Raw genomic sequence first — 20,978 nt, 5'->3', positions numbered from 1 at the left:
TCTCACAAGCCTAGCAGACGATTTTGATATTTCACAAATGACTTCAAGCAATTACTCAATTCTAAGTCTGATGCTGGCCAGAGGGGGAAAAAAAAAAAAAAACAGGCACTAAGAGAACACAGAATGGGTCAGTCTAACCTGTGTGGCCAGACAGAAAAAATTCCTTGAATAAGTAATAACTATAGGATAACTAAATAATAAGTAGCAAAGTAGGCAGTAAAGTTCCAAATAGTGGGAATCTTGAATTTAAAGAACTGAAACAAAGTGAGCATGGCTAGAGCATATATAAGAGGGCAAATGAGATAAGCCAGAAGAAATACGGAGAAGAAGCAATCCATCCAGTCAGCATACAGAATGGCAATTAGACCTCTGTGACCTTCCAGAGCCATTTGAAGAGGAAGAGCTATCTATAACCTAAAACTGCGCACCTCCTTTTATTTTACCACATTCTACCATGGCCATGGATCCACTTGCAATGGGTTTCTTCTGACTCAACTTCATATCACACCTTGGTTACAGTTGCCAGATATGTGCTTGTGAGGGTTATTAGGTATTAACTTGATTAATGGATGCCTAGATAGCTGGTCCTGTTTCTCAGTGTGTCTGTGAGGGTGTTGCCAGAGGAAAGATATTTCAGTCGGTGGACTGGGAGAGGAAAACCCACCCTCAAGGTGGATGGAACCATTCAATTGGTTGCCAGCACAGCTAGAACAAAGCAGACAGAAGAAGGTGGGATAAGCTGGCTTGCTGAGTCTTCTAGCTATCATCTTTCTCCTGTGCTGGATGCTTATTACTATTCCTTCTGCCCTTGGACATCAGACAACAGGCTCTTCGACATCTGGACTGTTGGATTTACACCAGAGGTTTACTGGGGGCTCTCAGGCCTTCAGCCACAGACTGAAGGCTGTACTTCTCAACTTCTCTACCTTTGAGGCTTTTGGACTCAAATTGAACCACTACCAGGTTCTTTCTTCCCCAGCTTGCAGACGGCCTATCGTGGGACTTCACCTTGTAACTGTGTGAGCAAATTCTTCCTGATAAGTTATCTTTCATATTTTCACACATCCTATTAGTTTTGTTCCTGTGGAGAACCCTAATGCACTGCTCAGCTCTCAAATGGTATATATTATGTATTTTCTGCATGCATTCCTCAAAAGTGACAAATTCAAAGTCCTCTAATCACATCTACTAGGCTATCTGCATCTGTCTCCACCTGCTCTTTCCTCCTGTCCCTATGGATGAGCTATCCATATTCCCAGCCAAGGTCAACTTCAACACCACTAAAGCAGTATGTCCCACCCACTCTCACTTCACCAGTCTTCTCACTGCTGAATCACCCCCATCAATGTGACAATGTGCTATTATATCATCCATCAGGGAAAAGAAAAATCAGTCTTAATCTGTAACTCTTCGGCTACCCCATCCCATTCCTCTATTCAATATGTATAAAAGTTCCTCCAAAAACCAGCCTTTCTATTCTTAGATCAATTCCAACAAGATTTTCAAATCCACCACTCCTGTCAAACACTGGTAATCTCACATTGGGAATGTTTATATACAGTTCTCAGTCCTCACTTCTTAGAACTCCTAGGAAACATTTAACACAGTTGCTCAATCAGAAAGTACTTTCTTCATAAGGTTTCCAGGACACTACCCTCTAATCCTTATGGTCACTCTTCTATCCCCTTACCTAATTTTTCCTCACTCCTATAGCAAGTTGACTAAAGCACTAGATTAGTTGCTCTAACTTATCTCATTGGGAAATTTCTGATAGGTCCAATATCTGATATTCAATAACTATTTACACAAATGTGCAAACACATGATGGTAAAACTGCAAGTAAAGCAGTATCTCCAAAACATAAAAGCCAGAAGCAATCCATTATTAATGAAATGACTTGATATTAAGTCATTTTAATTAACAAAATGTCTAAGGAGCTGTGTAGAAAACTAACAAGTCTAAGATTGCTGTCCTTAAAAAGGCTGGCTTGCAAGACAGGCATCTGAGAATTAACTAATAATGGCAATTCACTGTGCCTGCCTAGATCGTTCGTATCAACAACATGATTTATGCTCCACACCTACATTCCTTCTGGAAATCTGGAATTTTTGTATGTGCCAAGCAGAGAATGTCCACATGACCAATCCAACACCCTGGGCACTGTGCCTCTAACGTGCCTACCTGGGCAGAAAAGTTACACACAATTTGCTGCATGTTCATCGCTGGAAGGAAGGTGTGCTTTGCATGATCTTCAGGAGAGGCAGGGAAGAGAGTATATGGAAGCCTGCAAATGGATTCCTCAAGATTCTGCATGCATCTCTCTCTTCTGATCCAGCTACATTGACCTCAATACTTCACTGTACTAAGTCTCAGCCTTGAGAATAACTATAAGCTCAGTCCCACAACTTCTGGAAATTCTCTAAATGTGAAGGTTGTTTGGGGAACCCTACATAACAGCAGGTCATTCAAAAAGCCCCAATTCTTACCTGCTGATATGCTTCATAAATCACATCAAACAGAAAAGCCTGAGGCATTTCACTTGCTCGGTGTCTTGCACGTTCTAGCGAGTGGTCTAAGCAACCATCAGCAGATGGGCTAATGACAGTAGATACAAGAGGTCGAATGGCTCCTGCTGCCTAAACAACAAAGAGGCAAAGAATATATATCACCTACAAGCTATTTTAAAGTGAAATTCTGAATTCAGTATCTTACTTTTGAAAGCAGATCTTATTCATACCTTCCACGAGCTACTTTAAGAAAACATCAGAATTAGTGTGAACAAATGGTTATTTCAGGCAAAAAAAGAAATCAATTTTTTGGTATTACAGTTTCATATATTCAGATAAAATCTGTCTTCATTAGAGGTTCAAAATCCTTCTGATCACAGGCCATCAAGGTCAACACTAAAAGAAGATGCTAAGATTCAACTGGGTATTCGCTGAAGATGAAGGAAGCAGAGAAAGACTATCATGAAATAACTGATATGGATTGCAAATATTTATCATTATACCCTCAGGAGATTTACATATTAGATATGTAAGGAAATAAACAAGTTATCCAAGACCCTCTAGATCAGACTCAACAACCCTAACAATAAATTTGTGTCTTGCTCTAATTCATGAGAAAAAACAGCTCCCTTCAAACACAGTCTCCATGCAATGCTTCCTTAGGCAATACCCATTGACTTCAATTGCTGTGATGAAAGCTCTCTCATTAATAGTTGCATCTAAACTTTAGAGGAATAGACATTTCGTGTCTGACAATTTTTTCATTTATCTTTAATGGAGTCCCATTGTAATACAATTTTGAAGGTTATTACCAAAACAACTGCCTTAGTGAAACTGCTTTAAAATACAGTTCAGTGGTGGGCAGTTAACCAAACCTTATATTGACTCCAAAACATCCTTTCCTCCACACAATTGCTACATGGGGAATGCAGCATATGAAATTAATACACAAATAAAACAAGTTCCTTCTTGAGACCAACATCTGAACAAGATAGATATTCCACACATTTGTTTGCAAAAGCCAGCGGAGTGGCTGAAAATCAAAGCTAATATATGAACCAGCTAGACAGTTTATAAATTGTGTCACCAATTCCAGGGCTTCAAGCAGAAATTTGTAAACTAAACATAAAAGCAAAAATGAGCACAGAGTCAGGATGACAAAGAGGAAGTAGGGTCCTAGTAGGTGAAGGGTAGGCTAGGAGCAAACTCAACTGGTCAAGCCCAATACCTATCAATAGGGGTTAGAAGATAAGACAGGAAGGAAATGCATGTACACACAAATATGTATGCTGTTTTAAGACAAAAAGACTCCACTGCAGCTACATATAGGTACCTTTCAATTCTATACCAGCGCATGATGTTAAAAAATACTTAAGAGAACATGAGGTATCCAAAATGTCCATTCAAGGGGCTCTGCAGACTCTCTCCTCTTTGAGATGAGTGAAAGGTATTTTAAGAACAATTAAAAGCCTCTGAAAATTGTTCTAAGGACATTCAACAAATGAAGAAACATTTAATCGAGAAAATCTACTCAATTTTGAAAGAACAGACTCGGTGGTACTCAAGCCATGAACCATTTCTTCTTCTATCCTTCAGTCAGCTCAATGGATGCTCTACTCAGAGTAGGTTGGCTAAAAAGATAGGGCCCCCTCACCCCAAGTTCCCAGTGTAAAAGGGAAGACTGCCAGCACTTCCTATGCCCCTCAGCACTATGGCAAAGAGACTAAAATCTGTGCAAGTATGGCTGAGGCCCACCTCCTTCATATAGTTCCCACCCATGCCTGAGAATATTGGTGCCCTGATCATTCTTCTTCCAGCTCACAGATATGGCAGTTTTCATACCAGGGGAAATAGAAGACCAGAGTCTTCTACGGCCCCACGTAGATCACAGAGTAGGGATTTTACTCCAAGAAAATAGTACACTGTGCCCACCCACAGTTTCAGAGTAGTGATGTGGTGATTTTTCACAAGCAGAAGACAGGATTTGAGAGTAGAGAGCTATGAAGCTCTCCTTAAGGGAACTCACGTTATTTGGAAATTAAACCTAAGTATACTCTCAAAAAAAATCATCATGGTAAGCAATTAAAAGGATGCTGGAGATACACGAGTGCAAAAAGCTAAACTGTAAGACAGCCACTTTACGAGTGAAAGCCAGGGGAAAACACAGCTAACACAAAAGCTCTCCTGAGATTAGGAACAAACCTCGAATACTGGCCTCAAAAACTACCCCTGCAAAGGGGCTAGAATTTAACTGAGACTATGGAGGGATATATGCCCAAGGCATTATCAAAAATAAAGGTAACCAATTAGCACACAATGAGTGGAGCTCAACAGCTATTATATCAAAGGCAGACAACATAACAGAGTTCAAGGAAACAGGCAGTCAAAGAGAGCCCTGCTGAAATCACTTTCATTCCAAGAGGACTATACGGTACTCAAGTGTCCAGCCTCTGAAAACCAACATCAGAAACTTTTCCCTGTGAAAGAAAAAGACTTCACTAAAATAGACCAGCCAAGTCATAAGTAAGCAAGCAACACATGCATCCAAATAGGAAAGTGACAGCCTACAGGAATGGGGTGGAAGGGGAAGGGCAGGCAACAGGAACTGCCTATGAGAAGGCCCCACCCATATAACAAAATTAGCAGATAAAGACCTCAAATCAGAATCAACTATTATAAATATGTTCAAAGAACCAGAGGAAATTACACTTAAAGTGGTAAAGCAAGGTAGGCACTATCACTAATGTTAAGCCATTTAAAAAAAATAGAAATTCTGGAGTTGAAAACTTTAATGAACATTTATAAAAGAGCAGAGACAGGTTTGAACTGGAGAAGAATCAATAAACTTACACTTAAATCAACAGAAGTAATACAATCCCAAGAGAGAGGAAAAAAGGAAGAAGAGAAATGAGCAGAGTCTCAGAATAAAGGACCCCATTAAGTACTTAACAATTTTGTATTGCCGGTACCAAAAGTAAAGAGGAGAAAGCAGCAGGAAAAAAAAATTCAAGAAAATGACTGGTAACCTTCCCAAAATAAAGAAAAAATTAGTCTTCAAGAAGCTCAATGAACTCCAAGTACAAAAATCAGAAAGAAATCCACATCTAGACACATCATAGTCAAAGTGCTGAAAGCCAAAGTCAAGGAAAAAAATCTTGAAAGCAGCTTGAGAAAAAACATAAGTAAGATTAACAAGTGACTTATCAGAAACAATTAAGTTAGAAGGTAGCGCGGTAATAGTCACTACTAAAAGGAAAAATATCTCATATCCAGCAAAACCAGTATTTCATACATGAAAGCAAAATCAAAACAATTCCACAGAAAAACAGAATTCTTTGCTAGCAGATTCATTTTCCAAAAACAAAAATCAACAAATGTTCAGCCTGAAGGAAAGCAACCTAATACAGTAATTCTAATTCACATTAAAAAACAAAGTGTACCAGTAATGATAATTATAAAAGAGAGTATAATTTGTATTTCTCTATATATATTGTTTTTAAAAGGAATTACAAAACAGAAGAGTTTCCTGAATCCCCTTACAAAACCTGTAACAGGAGTATGACCTATCTGTTTAGCTGTCATATGCTCAAACACCTTACAGGATGGGGAGCACCCAAATGGGCAGATACAGTAGCTAGAGTGAGTGCTTTGGGGCTCCAGCCCCACAGTAGAATCTAGAGATGGGTACTTGTGACTCTGAAAGCCCAGTGGGCATGTTACAGTGTCCTTTAGCTCTGCCATCTGCAGAGAGCTTAAGTGTTAACCAGCTTAGTGCTCTCCTGGTACCCAGGTCCTTGTCTAGCATTCAGAAAGAATCAGATCATACACGTACCTGAAGGATGTTGAATGCAGGGGCTTTATTTAGTGGTGGAGGTGGCTCTCAGTAAGATGGATGGGGAGCTAAAAAGGGGATCGAGTGGGAAGATGACCTTCCTCTGGAGTTGCCTGTCCGGCAGTCAGTCTCGTCTCTGACCATCCCTAGCTGAACTCCTCTTAACATTCAGCTGCTCCTTCTCTTCTCTCCTCTACAGCACCTTTCTGCCACTCTGCTGCTCTTTTGTCTGTCTGCTCTTTTGCTCATGGAGCCTGGGGTTTGGGGCTTATATGGGTACAGGATGGGGGGCGGGGGCCAAAAGGCAACATTTGGGTGTGCAAACAGGAAAATCTGTTCCCATTTAGGACCATGGGTTTCCAAGCTTGAGGATAGTGCCTTTGTCATCGAACTGCCTTCGTCTACCCAGTATTTCCCCAACTCCTGTCTGTGTAAATTAAACAATAGATACATAGTGAACTGATTCATCTATAACATATTGAACTGTATGTATCTGACAAAACAGCAAAAAGGAGGTGGATAAGGATAAAAGTGTACTGGATTAAAGAAATGACAGCAGATGGCAACTTGCATCCACAGTAACAAATTAACTAAAAATGATAGGCAAACTAGTTAAGATAACAAACTCTATACATACTTACTTGCAGCTGGATACAGTGGCTCACACCTCCAATCCCAGCACTTTGGGAAGCAGAGGCAGGTGGATCACTTGCAGTAAGGAGTTTGAGATCAACCTGGCCAACATGGAGAAACCCTAACTCTACTAAAAATACAAAAATTAGCAGGGTGTGGTGGTGAATACCCGTAGTCCCAGCTACTTGTAAAGCTGAGGCAGGAGAATTGCTTGAACCTAGGAGGCAGAGGTTACAGTGAGCTGAGACTGTGCCATTGCACTCCAGCCTGGCTGTCTCAAAAAAAATTAAAATTAAAATACACACACACACACACACACACACACACACACACTTGCTCACCTTTCAGCTTCTGCAGATAGAAAATATAATGTAATAATTATCAGGTTGGTGTAAAAGTAACTGCCATTTTTGCCATTACTTTCAATGACAAAAAATATAATGGATTGTAGGGTTTCTTACTTAGATATGATATGCAAGCCATGTAGAGTAATTTTTAAATATCTCACTGGAATTAAGGTAGTAAATTCTGAAGTAAATAAATGTTTGCATGTATACTGTAGGCCTAAAGCAACCACTAAAAATAAAACTCAAAAAAAGGATCAAGGAATCGAATTATTACAATAAAATATTCACTTACTATAAAAGAAGGCAATAAGAGAGGTATTAAGTAAACTAGTGAACAAATCTAATTATATATTAAAATACTGGATTACTCAAAAGGCAACACTTGTCAAACTCAATTTATTTTAAAATCCATCATATGCTGTCTACAAGAGACAACTGTGATTCAAAGACACAAACAGGTTGAATTTAAAAGATGTCCAAAATTCAAGCAAAAACTAACAAAGCTGAAGAAATAAACAATCCAACAATAGTTGGAAACATCAATATTCTGCTTTCAATAGTGGTTAGAACTAGGCAGATCAACATGGAAACAAAAGACCTGAAAAGACTATAAACCAAATAAACCTAACAGACATTTACTGAACATTCCACCCAACAACAGAATACCTATCTCAAGTGCATATGGAACATTCTCTAAAACAGACCATACGTTAGACCATAAATCAAGTTTTTAAAGGATCAAAATCATACCAAGTATAGTCTCTCAGAATAAAATAAAATTAGATACAAAGTTAGAAATTTTGAGGGGGTATGGGGACAGACAGGATCTTGCTCTGTCCCCCACACTGGAGTACAGTGGCACAATCAGAGCTCACTACTGCTTCAATCTCCTGGGCTCAAGCAATCTGCTAGCCTCAGCACCTCAAGTAGTTAGAACTACAGGCAAATGCCAACCCACCTAGCTAATATTTGATAGACACAGGGTTTCACCATGTTGCTCAAGCTGGTCTCAAACTCCTGGGCTCAGGAAACCTGCCTTTAAATTCCCAACCATGCCCAGCCAAAGTTGGGAATTTAAAGTATGTGGAAAGTGAATACAAAAAAAAAAAAAGTCAAACCACTAGCAAACTTGAAAATACTTTCAAGTGAAAAGAGACACAATATGAAAATGTATGGGGTACAGCTAAAGCAGTCCTTTGAATTGAGGAAAATATGTAACTCTAAATGCCTTTATAAAAAGACATTCTAGACAAATGTAATTTTTCACCTTGAGATACTAGGGGAAAAAACAGAACTAAAATTAAAGCAGACAAAAAGTAAAAAAAGAAATAAATTAGAGGACAAAAAAACAGCAAAATGTGGTTCTTTTATAAAATAACAAGTGAGGTCAGGTGCAGTGGGTCATACCTATCATCCCAGCACTTTGGGAGGCCAAGACACGTGGAACACTTCAACTTGAGGTCAGGACTTTGGGCCTAGCCAACATGGTGAGAAGCCCTGTTTCTACTAAAAATACAAAAAATTAGCCAGGCATGGTGGTATGTACCCATAATCCCAGTTAATCAGGAGGCTGAGGCAGGAGAGTCACTTGAACCCAAGAGACGGAGGATGCAGTGAGCTGAGATTGCACCACTGCACTCCAGCCTGAACAACAGAGCAAGACTCGGTCTCATACCAGCAAAAACAGTTCACAACCTTTGACCAAAAAAAAAAAAAGCAAATTAGTAAAATCAGAAAGTAGTGACATTTCTATCAACTCAGAGAAATAAAAAGAAATATAAAAGTACAAACTATATTCCAACAAATTAGTAAAGTGATAAAGTGAACAACTTCCTAAAAGACAATTGACAAAAATTAACTTAATAGAATGTCTGAATAGACCTATAAAAAGGAAATTGAATTAGTTGTTTAGAAATTTTTCACAAAGAAAAGCCAAGACCCAGAAGGCTCCACTGGTTAACTACGCCAAAAATTTTAAAGAATAGTTAATAGTAATTCCTCAAAAACTTTTCCAAAAAATAGAAAATGCTTCCCAACTCATAAGACCAGTATTATCCTAATAACAAAAACAAAGACAGCCCAAGAAAGGAAAAGTAATTAGGGATATTGGTTTGTAAATAATGCAAAAACAGATGCAAAAATTCTTAACAAGACACTTAGAAACCCAATTCAGCAACATATAAAAAAGCATTATACACCATGACCAAGTGGGATTTATCCCAGGACCAGACTGGTTCAACACGTCAAAAAAAAAAAAAAAAAAAAAAATAGTCAATGTAATACACTATGTTAATAGAATAAAGGACAAACACGTGAACATGTCAATAGGTGCATAGAACTCATCTGACAAAATCCAACACCCCTTTGTGAGAAAAGGACAAAAATCAGAAACAGAAGAGATCTTGCTCAACCTGAAAAGGACTGTCTATGAAAAATCCATAGTTAAGATCATGCTTACTGGGGTAAAATACTGAGTGTTTTCCTTTTGTGATCAAGAGTAAGCAAGGAAATCCACTGTTGCCATTTCAGTAAGTATTTTAATGGGAGTCCTAGCCAGGATAATTAAGCAAGAAAATATAATAAGCTATTCCAAAAGAAGTAGAGCTATCGCTATTTGCTGATAGCCTGATCCTATATATAAAAGACACTAATGAATTCACTGAAGAACTATTAAAATAAGCCAGTTGTCGGCAAAGATACAGAGAACAAGCTATATATATCAGTTCATTGCTAGTATATAGAAATACAAAAACCCAAAAATGAAATTTTAAAAATGCACTAACAAAAGCATTGAGAAGAACATTTAAGAGTAAATTTAACAAAGAATTTCAGAACTACAAAAGCTCCAAAAAAATATTTCTGGCTTCTAATTGTCCAACATCTCTACTTACCTACTTTTACCCATTCCCTCTCAAATACTTATCTACATTTAGTCCTCTTTCTGTCCTGCCTCCTCCATTTCCAGTCTTTCATTTAATTATGCTCATTAATATACAAGCATGCCATGACTTCAGCCATCAAATCAGTTCTTTTGATATGTATCTTCCTCTAGCTAGTAAGAAGTTTCTTCACACAACTATAAAGCCCAACTCTAAATAATCTATGTAACAGCACATCTCCAATTTCTGTCTTCCTATGCTTTCTGGATTCTATTTCAATCAGGATTTTATCTTCACACCACCACAAAAATACCTTTAACCAAGGTGACCAATGACCTCCCCATCACCAAATCCAATTAATGATTCTTAGTCTTCTTGAGTGTTTGTTCAATTAGTTTTCAGAAACCATTCTCAACTACATCCTCTCATCTTCCCACACTAACTCCTAAGTCCTTCCTTTCTCAGACTGTAAATGGTAAAGTGTTCCAGAGCTGCATCCTCAGGCTTCTCTATTGTTAAATGGGAAAAAGTTAGACAAATTTGCATTTTAATCAAGTTTGAGGAAACAAAGCCAGCAAAACAAGAATGACTGTGAATCTCACAGCCCTCCAAACCACAGCAGGTTTGGAGAACTCCAATAATGTAATCTGATGGCATTTACAGGAAATGGAAGTGCTGTGTAGAGATGACTTAATACATCACAGCTTAATTGGCTATAGTCCTCCTGCAATTAACTAACCCTCAGCTACTCCATATTGGTTTGCTCTGAGTTATTTCAGGAGCCTACTCCAAGTCAATAGTCTCCTATATATTTTATTTAACACTATCTACATTTATTCTATAAATGACCGCATTGAAGTCCCATGACTTTAAACATCATCTATGCAAGAACTTCCAAACCGCTATGTTCAGCCCAGAATTCTCTTGAATTATTTGCACTTCCAAATGCTTAACATTTTCACTTAGCTCAAAATGCATGCCTCAACTCTAACAAACTGAACTCAAAGTTTTGGTTCTCCCCACTCCACATCCTCCAAACCTGCTCCTACAGACAACCATCTACACAAACATTAACTCTATTCTGCTTGTTATTCTTGCCCAAAATCTTGAATGCTGTCCTTAATTTCTCTCCCACTCTCAAAATTCAGTCCACCAGTAATCCAAGTCCCCATAAGCTTCAGAATATTCCAAATCTGTCCACTTTCCTGTCTTCACTGAGTCAAAGCCACCCATCCACCCTCTCAGACTACCTCACTAGTCTCCCAATTATATTTGCCACTCTTGTCCTTCCACAGCCTATTCTTCACAAAGTAATAGAACAAATATGTTCAAGATGAGTTAAATCATCTCTCTTCTGTTCAAAGCCTTCCAAGAGCTTTCCATCTCTAAGAACTAGTCAAGTTCCTTCCATTTAATTCAACTTAAATAATGCTAAAAAAATTCAATTCTTCATTTCCACTAGGAGCATTTTAAGCACTCAAAAGCCACATGTGACTAGTAGTCTCACTCCATTGTCTAGTACCTAAGCTATTTCCATCACTGCATAATGTTTCATTGGACAACACTGCCCTACAATGTTCACTCCCTGACTGCTGTCTCTCTAGCACCTAAAAAAGTACGAGACAGAGCATGCACTCAGTAAATAAGGGTTACATTAGTGAATCAGTGTTATAGGTCTTAGAGATACTGATCAGGCCACACAAAGAAGTCAGATTGTCACTTGGTAATACACATATGTCTTCAAGATCTTTTACACAGAAGCAGCATCTGAAGAATTTTCAAGATGAGGCTAAACCAAATCCCATGCCCTGGGTAAGACACCTACCATGCTTTGATAGAAGCAGCCTGTATTCGTGGTCTAAGAACAATAATGAAAGTCTCAATCATGCCACTTAATAGCTCTATTACTTGGAACAATTTTATCTCTGCTTATTTTATACTCCTTTCTGTGAAATGAAAAATTTTAACCGTGTATTTTATAGCAAGTCCCTCCAGATTTAATACTGTAATATTTAATGAGGAAAGCCCCCATATGTCAAAGCTTCCAACCCAACAATTCACACTAAGTCCTCTCAATAGCCATCATACCCCTACATATTAAGTTATGTGGTTTCCCCAACCAAAATAGAAATGTTACCCTGACAAAATGGCAGAATATTATGAAATCATCCAGAAAAAATCCACAATATATCATCACCCATGTAGAAAACATACATCTCAGTAGAGTGCATGGGCAAGCAGTGGTTTTAGATTCTTCATATTTTTGTCCTTCTTTCACATAGCCATCTAGTTCATACGATAGATTTATATTATCTAAAAGAGGCAGACAACTATACCGTAAGAATTATGCTTCACATAATAAGGAATACACAAAATGCAATCCTTGCTCAGAAAGGGTTTAGTTTTGGTGGGAGGAAGAAGGTAGATGTGTTCCTTCCGAGACCAGTTATTAGAAGCTATGGGTTACAAATACACTTTGAACTTGTTTCCTTCATCTCAGTTACTTGATGAACATAAGCCATTAATAAATTGCTTTTGATATTTTAACTTCAATTCCTGTTATAAAGACTTCCTAATAGTTTCTCAATATTATATTCACTCAGCTTTATGACTTTAAAGAATTATGTAGTTTAAATAAAAACTTGAACAACCTCCCATATGCCCAAGCCCCCTTCCCTACCCAACGGTGAAAAGCACATAGGCTCAGAATATTCTTTCCGCCTGGATATACCAAGGAAGAATCTTTTAATCACTTTACCTTTTCTCTAAAAAGCATTCTTGCACTAAACATTTCTTGAGCACTTTTTTTGTACTATGTGTAAAGAAAGAATCCTGTTTTGAGGATTTCAACAAGATAGAACTGCTGTTGTCAAGGATTTCAAAGTATCATGAATGTGACAGATTTGCAAGGCAACAACTGTAAGATACAGTAATGCAAAATATTGGCGTAGTAAGCCCCGAGTTCCAGAGCAAGGTGGGAGCTTCTAACTTCCTGAAATGGTTCTCACCCAGTTAAGTACTGGGTGGATAAGTGATTGAACAAACTTAATTCTTGGGAAAATTTAAAAATTATCTAATAGTTTATAATGCATACATACACAGCAATATTAATGTCATAAGAAAATTAAACAGTAGTGGTTTAAGAAATACACTTAAGAATAGTAGGGAAAGGGTCCGGGTGTGGTGGCTCACACCTGTAATCCCAACACTTTGGGAGGCCAAGGTGGGTGGATCATGAGGTCAGGAGATTGAGACCATCCTGGCTAACACAGTGAAACTCCATATCCACTAAAAATACAAAAAAAATTAGCCAGACGTGGTGGTGCATGACTGTAGACCCAGCTACTGGGGAAGCTGAGGCTGGAGAATCTCTTGCACCCAGGAGGCGGAGGCTGCAGTGAGCCGAGAACATGGCCCTGCACTCCAGGCTGGGTGACAGAGGGAAATGTCTCAAAAAAATAAAAATTAAAAAAAAATAGTAGGGAAAGGGACTTGATCTAGTAGTATGAAAAGTTATTAAAGAGCTATCTCAATAGTGACTAAGACAGGGTACAAAAACAGACCAACACCATGTGAGAGTGTCCAAACAGACTAACGCATACATAGAAACTCAATACATGACAGAAGTGGCAGTGCAAGACATTAGTGATTTTAAGTATATTAAAAGTGCTTATTTATTACAACACATTGTGATTAAAAAAAAAAAAATCCAGATGGCAGAATATAGTAGAACATAGCATACATTGGCCAAACTTTTAGTGTCCAGAATATATAATTCCTTAAGTAAAAACAAGTCAAAAGTTTAAATATTAAAAACAGGGTAAATTCTTACATGGGCATTTCTATGAGAATATTTAAAGCCCATAAATATAAAAAGATGCCCAACCTGTTAACCAAATGCTAAACTTAAACCATAAAGAGAAAGTATTTTCCAGTAAATAGATTGGAGGAAAGTCTAACTATATCAAGCAGTGGTGAGGACTAGGGCAACTTGAATTCATTATACATTATTGATGAGTATAATTCAATAAAACTTTGGAAAACAATTTGGCATCATCTATTAAAGCTGATAACCTACATATGTTAGAACTGTAGAGAAATCCTTGCACATGGGCACAAGATACATAGGTCCATATTACTAATGTTTCTATCAGCAAAAAATTAGAAAACAAATTTCCATCATCTGTAAAATTATGGTATACACAGTAGTGATTATGAACAAACTATAGCTGAGTAGACATATGAATACATTTCCTCAAATATACTGTGCAAAATAAGTATGCTATCAAAATATATGCAAAGCATGGTTAAAAATCATAAGCAAAGCCAAAATATTCCTTAGGAAAAGATGTTACGCAACTATAGAGAAAAGCAAGAAAACAAGAAAAACAAAGTTTGGGTAATGTTTATTCACTGGGGGGATAAGGCTGAGAAGGAGACAGTTGCAATGTGACTGGTGATGGTCTAATTATACCAGTAGTAGCAACAGAGGTATCCAAAGTTCCTCAATAGTTTTTTAAAATTCTCAGTGTATATTCATGGGTTACCATCTTGATTACCAAAAACTAGCTTCAACAGCAGAAACCATCCATATTTCAGACACAATTATTGCAGAATTGGTAAATTTCACTAATTACTAGCTTGTTGTCTATGAAAGTCAGAATATTGGATGGGAAAGTAGTACCACAAGAAAAGAATTCAAAGCACTAAGTGACAAAAAGCTTCAGGCACCTTAAACTAAAGACCAATGAAAAGAGATCACAAGTGAAAATAACTTTGACTCATCACTCGCCTTGCCGTCTACTATAAACAGATACAAAACATGCTAATGCCAGAAGGCATATATTCCACAGCTGTTTTCATAGTAAGAGACCTCTGTTCACAAACATGAATCCTCAGTTTTGTGGTATTTTCTGAAATTCAAAGTATCAAAATGATGACAAGTATAAACAAGCTGGTTAGTGGCCTGCAAGGCACAGCTACCTGGAAAGCTTTTCATAGGAGACATCATTCCCAAGTTACCAAGTACAAGTGTCTCCTCAAGTATTAGTAATAAGCCCTGAGTGGAAGCTTAACAGCTCAGCACCAACCACAGTGATTATGTGTCTCTCAAGGTAATCTATCACTGTATTTCTACATGTCACTGCATGGAAATCATTGATACAAACCATAGAATGTGAAATAAACAATCCCACCTCCACAGTTTGCTTTATGTATAATACTATGATACATCCATTCAACAGGCACTAACATGCAATCCTCCTCAGGCATCTGCATTCTAGCTAATTATGACAATGTACAACATATTCTCCAAGAATACAATTATTTTATTTAGGTGAGTTCTCTTTATTGAAAGGTTTAATCAGTGTTTTCAGAATGACATCTCCAAAGCTTATCATTGGGAATTGTCAGATTGAGTATTTCAAATATTTAATCACAGCATACTTCCAATCTCTTTCTGACAAACTGAACTGACACAATTTACCCAATATAGAAATAGAAGTATCTTAGAAAAAACTCTATTCATCTTACTGTAGCACACCACTAAAAGTGAATATCCAGAAAAAAAAAAAAGAGGCCTTTATTTTACATGCTACCTATAAATTCCTAAAATTTGAATAGTACCATTTACCTTTATTATAAAACGATTGGGAATATACTAGGATGTGAAACCTTATTTCATGTTACACTATACATACTCATTTGTCTTTGACCTACCCTTTCCCCAACTTCTTTTGAAGGAAATTAATACAACAGAAACACAGTAGTGGATAATTTGAAATAATTAAAGCAAAGCAAAAGTTTTTCACATAGTAGCTTCTCCACGATCAAAAATAGATCAAGTTTCACCTCATCCCCCTAGCAGTCCACAGAACAGGTCAGTCCTTGCTCCAAGAAATTTAACTTTTATTAAAATCAACCTGGATTTCCTCTTGTAGACAATACTATGGAATCCAATAAGGCAGGAAAAAAAACCTCTTATCCCCATGAGGAAGCCAGCAAAAACCATTATCTTACCCCAACACAGGAATAAATGCTGACCTGCAGTATACTGATCACAATCAACCAGTACAAGTGATTATTAGCCATGATCAATCCTACTTAACAACACATTTCCAAATCCAGGTTCAAAAATCTACCAAGTGATCTGGAAAACGCAAATCAAAACCACAGTGTGATACTACCTTACTCCTGCAAAAATGGCCATAATCAAAAAATCAAAAAACCCATGTTGGTGTGGGTGTGGTGAAAAGGGAACCATTCTACACCGCTGTTGGGAATGTAAACTAATAAAACCACTATGGAAAACAGTGTGGTGTGGAGATTCCTTAAAGATCTAAAATCAGAAGTACCACTCAATCCAGCAATCCCACTACTGGGTATTTACCCCGAGGAAAAGAAGTCATTATACGAAAAAGATACTCGCACACCATGTAAACAACAGCACAATTTGCAATTGAAGAAATATGGAACCAGCCCAAATGCCCACCAATCATTGAGTGGATAAAGAAAATTGTGATATATACATAGGTAAGGAGATATACATGTGTAATGGGATATGTATGTGTAATGGAATATGTATATAAATATGTGTGTGTGTGTGTGTGTGTAATGGAATACTACTCAGCCATAAAAAGGAACAAATTAATTGCATTCACAGCAACCTGGATGGAACTAGAGACTATTCTAAGTGCAGTAACTCAGGAATGGAAAACCAGACATCGTATATTCTCACTCATAAGTGGGAGCTAAGCTATGAGGATGCAAAGGCCTAAGAATGATACAGTGGACTTTGGGGACTCGAGAAAGAGGGTGAGAGATGGGTGAGGGACAGAAGACTATAATTTGGGTTCAGTGTATGCTGCTCAGGTGACGAGTGGACCAAAATCCTACAACTCACCACTATACGATTTACTCATGTAACCAAATGCCACCTGTTCCCAAAAACTGTAGAGAAAAAACTTTTTTTTAAATCTGCGAAGTGATTTTTTCATCTGTATTTTGAAATGTGCCCAAAATATGTGACAGGTTATGGAAGTAGGTAGTAGAAAAGTATCTTCTTTCTGAGGTACTCATATTAACTTAAAGAATTTTCAAAATGTTATCAGTATAGTCATTTTGCAGAATCCAAGAATTACAGACATATACTCACATCATCAGTTTCTAATCATATAAATATAATAAAGATGACTCAAATACTTTCTAACTAAAATAAAGACAACTCAAGTACTTTATAGTTACTTTATTTATAAAGCAATTTGGCCAGGGGTGGTGGCTCATACCTATAATTGCAGCACTTTGGGACGCAAAGGCAGGCAGATCATCTGAGGTCAGGAGTACGAGATCAGCCTGGCCAACATGGTGAAACAGTCTCTACTAAAAACACAAAAATTAGCCAGGCATGGTGGCACATGCCTGTAATCCCAGCCACTCAGGAGACTGATGCAGTAGAAGCTCCTGAACCCAGGAGGCCTAAGTTACAGGGAGCTGAGATCATGCCAAGGCACTCCAGACTGGGTGACATAGAGACTCTGTCTTGGGGGAGAAAAAAAAAAAAAAAAAAAAAGAAATGCGTGTCTTCCTACATAAGGAATGATGTCTATATAAACCTTTCGTTTTAAGACTTTTTTTTTTTTTAACATTCCACCACTATTGAAGCTCGTTTTAATCTGTTCAAGAAATAAAATATCCAGAGCCATTCTTAAGCTTACATTATACCCAACTGCTCATTAAATTATAAAGGCAAATTTCTATCTTATTAAGAAAAGCAATGATGACAAATCCATACACATAATATTATGGCCAACTATGGTCTCTTTTAACAGGCAAGACTATTATCCTGCCACAGTAGTTCTCAAATGGGGAATTGGTGGTAGTACAAACAAGGATCCTGGCCAGGTGCGGTGGTGCACGCCTGTAGTCCCAGCACTTGAGGAGGCCAAGGCAGGCAGATGATCTGAGGTCGGGAGTCAAGACCAGCCTGACCAGCATGGAGAAACCCCATTTCTACTAAAAATACAAAATTAGCTGGGTGTGGTAGCACATGCCTGTAGTCCCAGCTACTCAGGAAGCTGAGGCAGGAGAATCACTTGAACCTGGGAGGCAGAGGCTGTGGTAGGCCAAGATGATGCCACTGCACTCCAGCCTGGGCCCCAAGGGCGAACCTCCATCTCAAAATAAACAAAACAAAAGGATCCTGCTTACCATCCTACAGTCAACACGACAGTCGCCCCCACTACAAAGCTGATCTTACAAAATGTCAACTGCACCAAGGTTGAGAAACCTTGTGCCATATTTATATTCCAAAAAAAAAAAAAAAAAAAAAACTAAGGTTGGGACCCAACTCCAAGATGCCAATTTCCCTGTTTCTTTAAATATTAGAAAAGCGACCCTGTACAGGAAGAGAGGCTTGTTTTTTGTTGCTGTGCAGTATGATATACCACGAACCAGTGCTTACAGAGTCTCAGGCTGTTAAAACTTAATAAATACAATTTTCATGGGTCATGATGCAAAGTCATGGCAAGCAAGTCAGTGCCCAAGCTGTCATCTCAGAGCCTTCGAGGTATATGTGGAGGTGGGGGAGGGCAGCAGCACAGGGATTCAGAGAAGAGATACTAGGCCTATTATCAAAGACAAGGAAGGGGCAACAGCAGAGGTACACAAAATGCATTTGCCTTCTTACCTCAGGGCTCACGTACTAGCCAGTCAGGCAATCCAGTTACCTGAACACTTTTATAGTCTTCCTCTCTATCTCAATGCCTTCATCATCTCTGATCTGTATCATTACTATAGCTTCCAAACTAATTTTGTTTTCCTCACTCTCATTCTCAATTTCATCATTAGTTGGACAAGCTTGCTTTTGGGAATTATCAAACCTAAGTAGAATTCTAGGAACCTCCTGGATTTGTACCAAGTTGTAGATTATAGAAATCTCATTAACTCAATTTCAATGTTAGTCTTTGATTAAAAAAAAAAAGAAAGAAAAGAAAAAGATCAATTCCCCCATTACCTATACAATAAAATTTAAGGCAGGAGATCAGAGGATTAATGAATTCAGACATATACATGTACCACAGACACCAAAAAGAAAAATTAACATTGTTCTGTTCAGTAGGAAGCTGAATATATAAGGAATTCAGGAGAAAGGCCTAGGCATAATCTAGAGCTGAGAGATACCTCTACATCAGTAGGAGTGAAAATGCATGCATGCAAATGCATTATGCCAAGTGAAAGAACAGTCTCAACAAGTTACATGCTGCATGATTTATATAGGATTTTTGAAAAGAAAACACATCACTGGTTGCCAGGGGTCAGGAGTGGGCCTGAATGCAAAGTCACGCAGGAGGGAATTCCCCAGAGCATTAGAATCACTCCACATCCTACCTGTGGTATTGGTTAACAAGAATCTGCATGTTTAAAAATTGATACACAATACAACCAAAACAGTGAGTTTTACTATATGTGTTAAAGATAATAAAGCATGAGTGTGATTTACGTTTCTCAGAGACAGTTTAGTGATAACAGAAGTTAAAGGAACCACATAGAGGATACGAAGAGGCTTCTGAAAAGAGGTTGTCAAAAAGAAAGAGAAACAAGAGTTACAGAAAATAGAGAAGCCAAGGTAGGATGAGAATTCCAAAAAGGAAATGTTGGTTAAAGAGTTCAAATTTAACAAGGACTATATTGTTTCAACCCCAACTGGTACAGTATAATTCAATTCTGATCATAACCACCTAGGGTTAGCAGAGACTCCACAAGTTAAAGAGTATAATCTCAAAAAAAAAAAAAAACTACCTGCTCTTCAGACACCACCCACAGATGAGCCACCCACACTTCTGATCAATTTGCTACAAAATCCAGGAGGTTCCTAGAATTCTACTCAGGTTTGGCAATTCCCAAAAGCAAGCTTGTCCAACCAATGGTCTGCAGGTGGCATGTGGTCCAGGATTGCTTTGAATACAGTCCAACCAAAATTCGTTAACTTTCTTAAAACATGTTAAGCTTAAAAATATTGCAAACATCTCATCAGCTATCATCAGTATGACTGTATCTTATGTGTGGCCCAAGACAATTCTTTCAGTGTGGCTCAAGGAATCCTAAATATTGGAACCCCCTGCCTAGACCAACACACCAAACTCAGGAAAATGATAAATATATCATTACAGTTTTAATTACCAAGGATACAACTGCCAAATGAAGACACGCAGGGGCGAGGTGTGGGGGAATCCAAAACCTTCCATGCCCGGTCTCCATGGAATCAGAGTGCATCATTAGTCTTCTAGCAAGGCACTGTGTTCAGTAACTGGGCAGCTCTCCTGGACCAGAGTCCAGAGCTCGAGGTTTCACTCTAGAGGCATGACTGATTCAATCACTGGCCACCTGGTTGAACTCAATCTTTATATAAAGTCCCTACCTGTCTGAAAAGGCTGAACTGGTTCAAAGCCTCTAATCACATTATGCATCTTTCTAGTGAGCAGCCCACTTCCTAAATCATGTCATTTCATTAACATAAGCTCAGGTATGATCCAAGGAGCTAATAAATAACAGAGACCTTCCTGTTGCTTCCAAAATTCCCACGATTTAATGTCTTCCTCCTAGGAACCTGGAATAAGGGCAAATTCTTCATTATTCAACAAACTGAAATGCACATTTAATATGGGAATTGGGTAGTCACAGGTGATTTTGGAAAGAATAGTCAGGAAAAAGTAGCCAGACTGCTATGTAGTATAAAATAAACTGAAGGTATGGAAGGCAAGAAGTGTGTAAGAAACTGATCACC

General features: G+C 38.1%; 1 protein-coding gene across 12 annotated transcripts in view; it reads right to left on the bottom strand.

Moving 5' to 3' along the window:
* Positions 1-20,978, bottom strand: part of CRPPA (CDP-L-ribitol pyrophosphorylase A) — a 331,189-nt gene that overhangs the window by 290,475 nt on the left and 19,736 nt on the right. For 11 of the 12 annotated variants that reach the window (XR_004271443.1, XR_004271445.1, XR_004271444.1 and 8 more), the window contains exon 3: positions 2,487-2,636. The exons of the other annotated variant lie outside the window; for it this stretch is intronic. Coding sequence is in view for 8 of the 11 variants with exons in the window: in XM_032286714.1 (XP_032142605.1) it covers positions 2,487-2,636 (150 nt within the window). In the remaining 3 variants the exon portion in view is untranslated. The remainder of the gene's footprint in view (positions 1-2,486; positions 2,637-20,978) is intronic. 12 annotated transcript variants of the gene reach the window in all.

This window comes from Sapajus apella, unplaced genomic scaffold (genome assembly GCF_009761245.1).
Source record: "Sapajus apella isolate SASKATOON/1434 unplaced genomic scaffold, GSC_monkey_1.0 scaffold19, whole genome shotgun sequence".
Lineage (NCBI taxonomy): Eukaryota > Metazoa > Chordata > Mammalia > Primates > Cebidae > Sapajus > Sapajus apella.
Note: the sequence above shows the minus strand (reverse complement) of the source record. Positions and strands in the feature narration are given on the sequence as shown.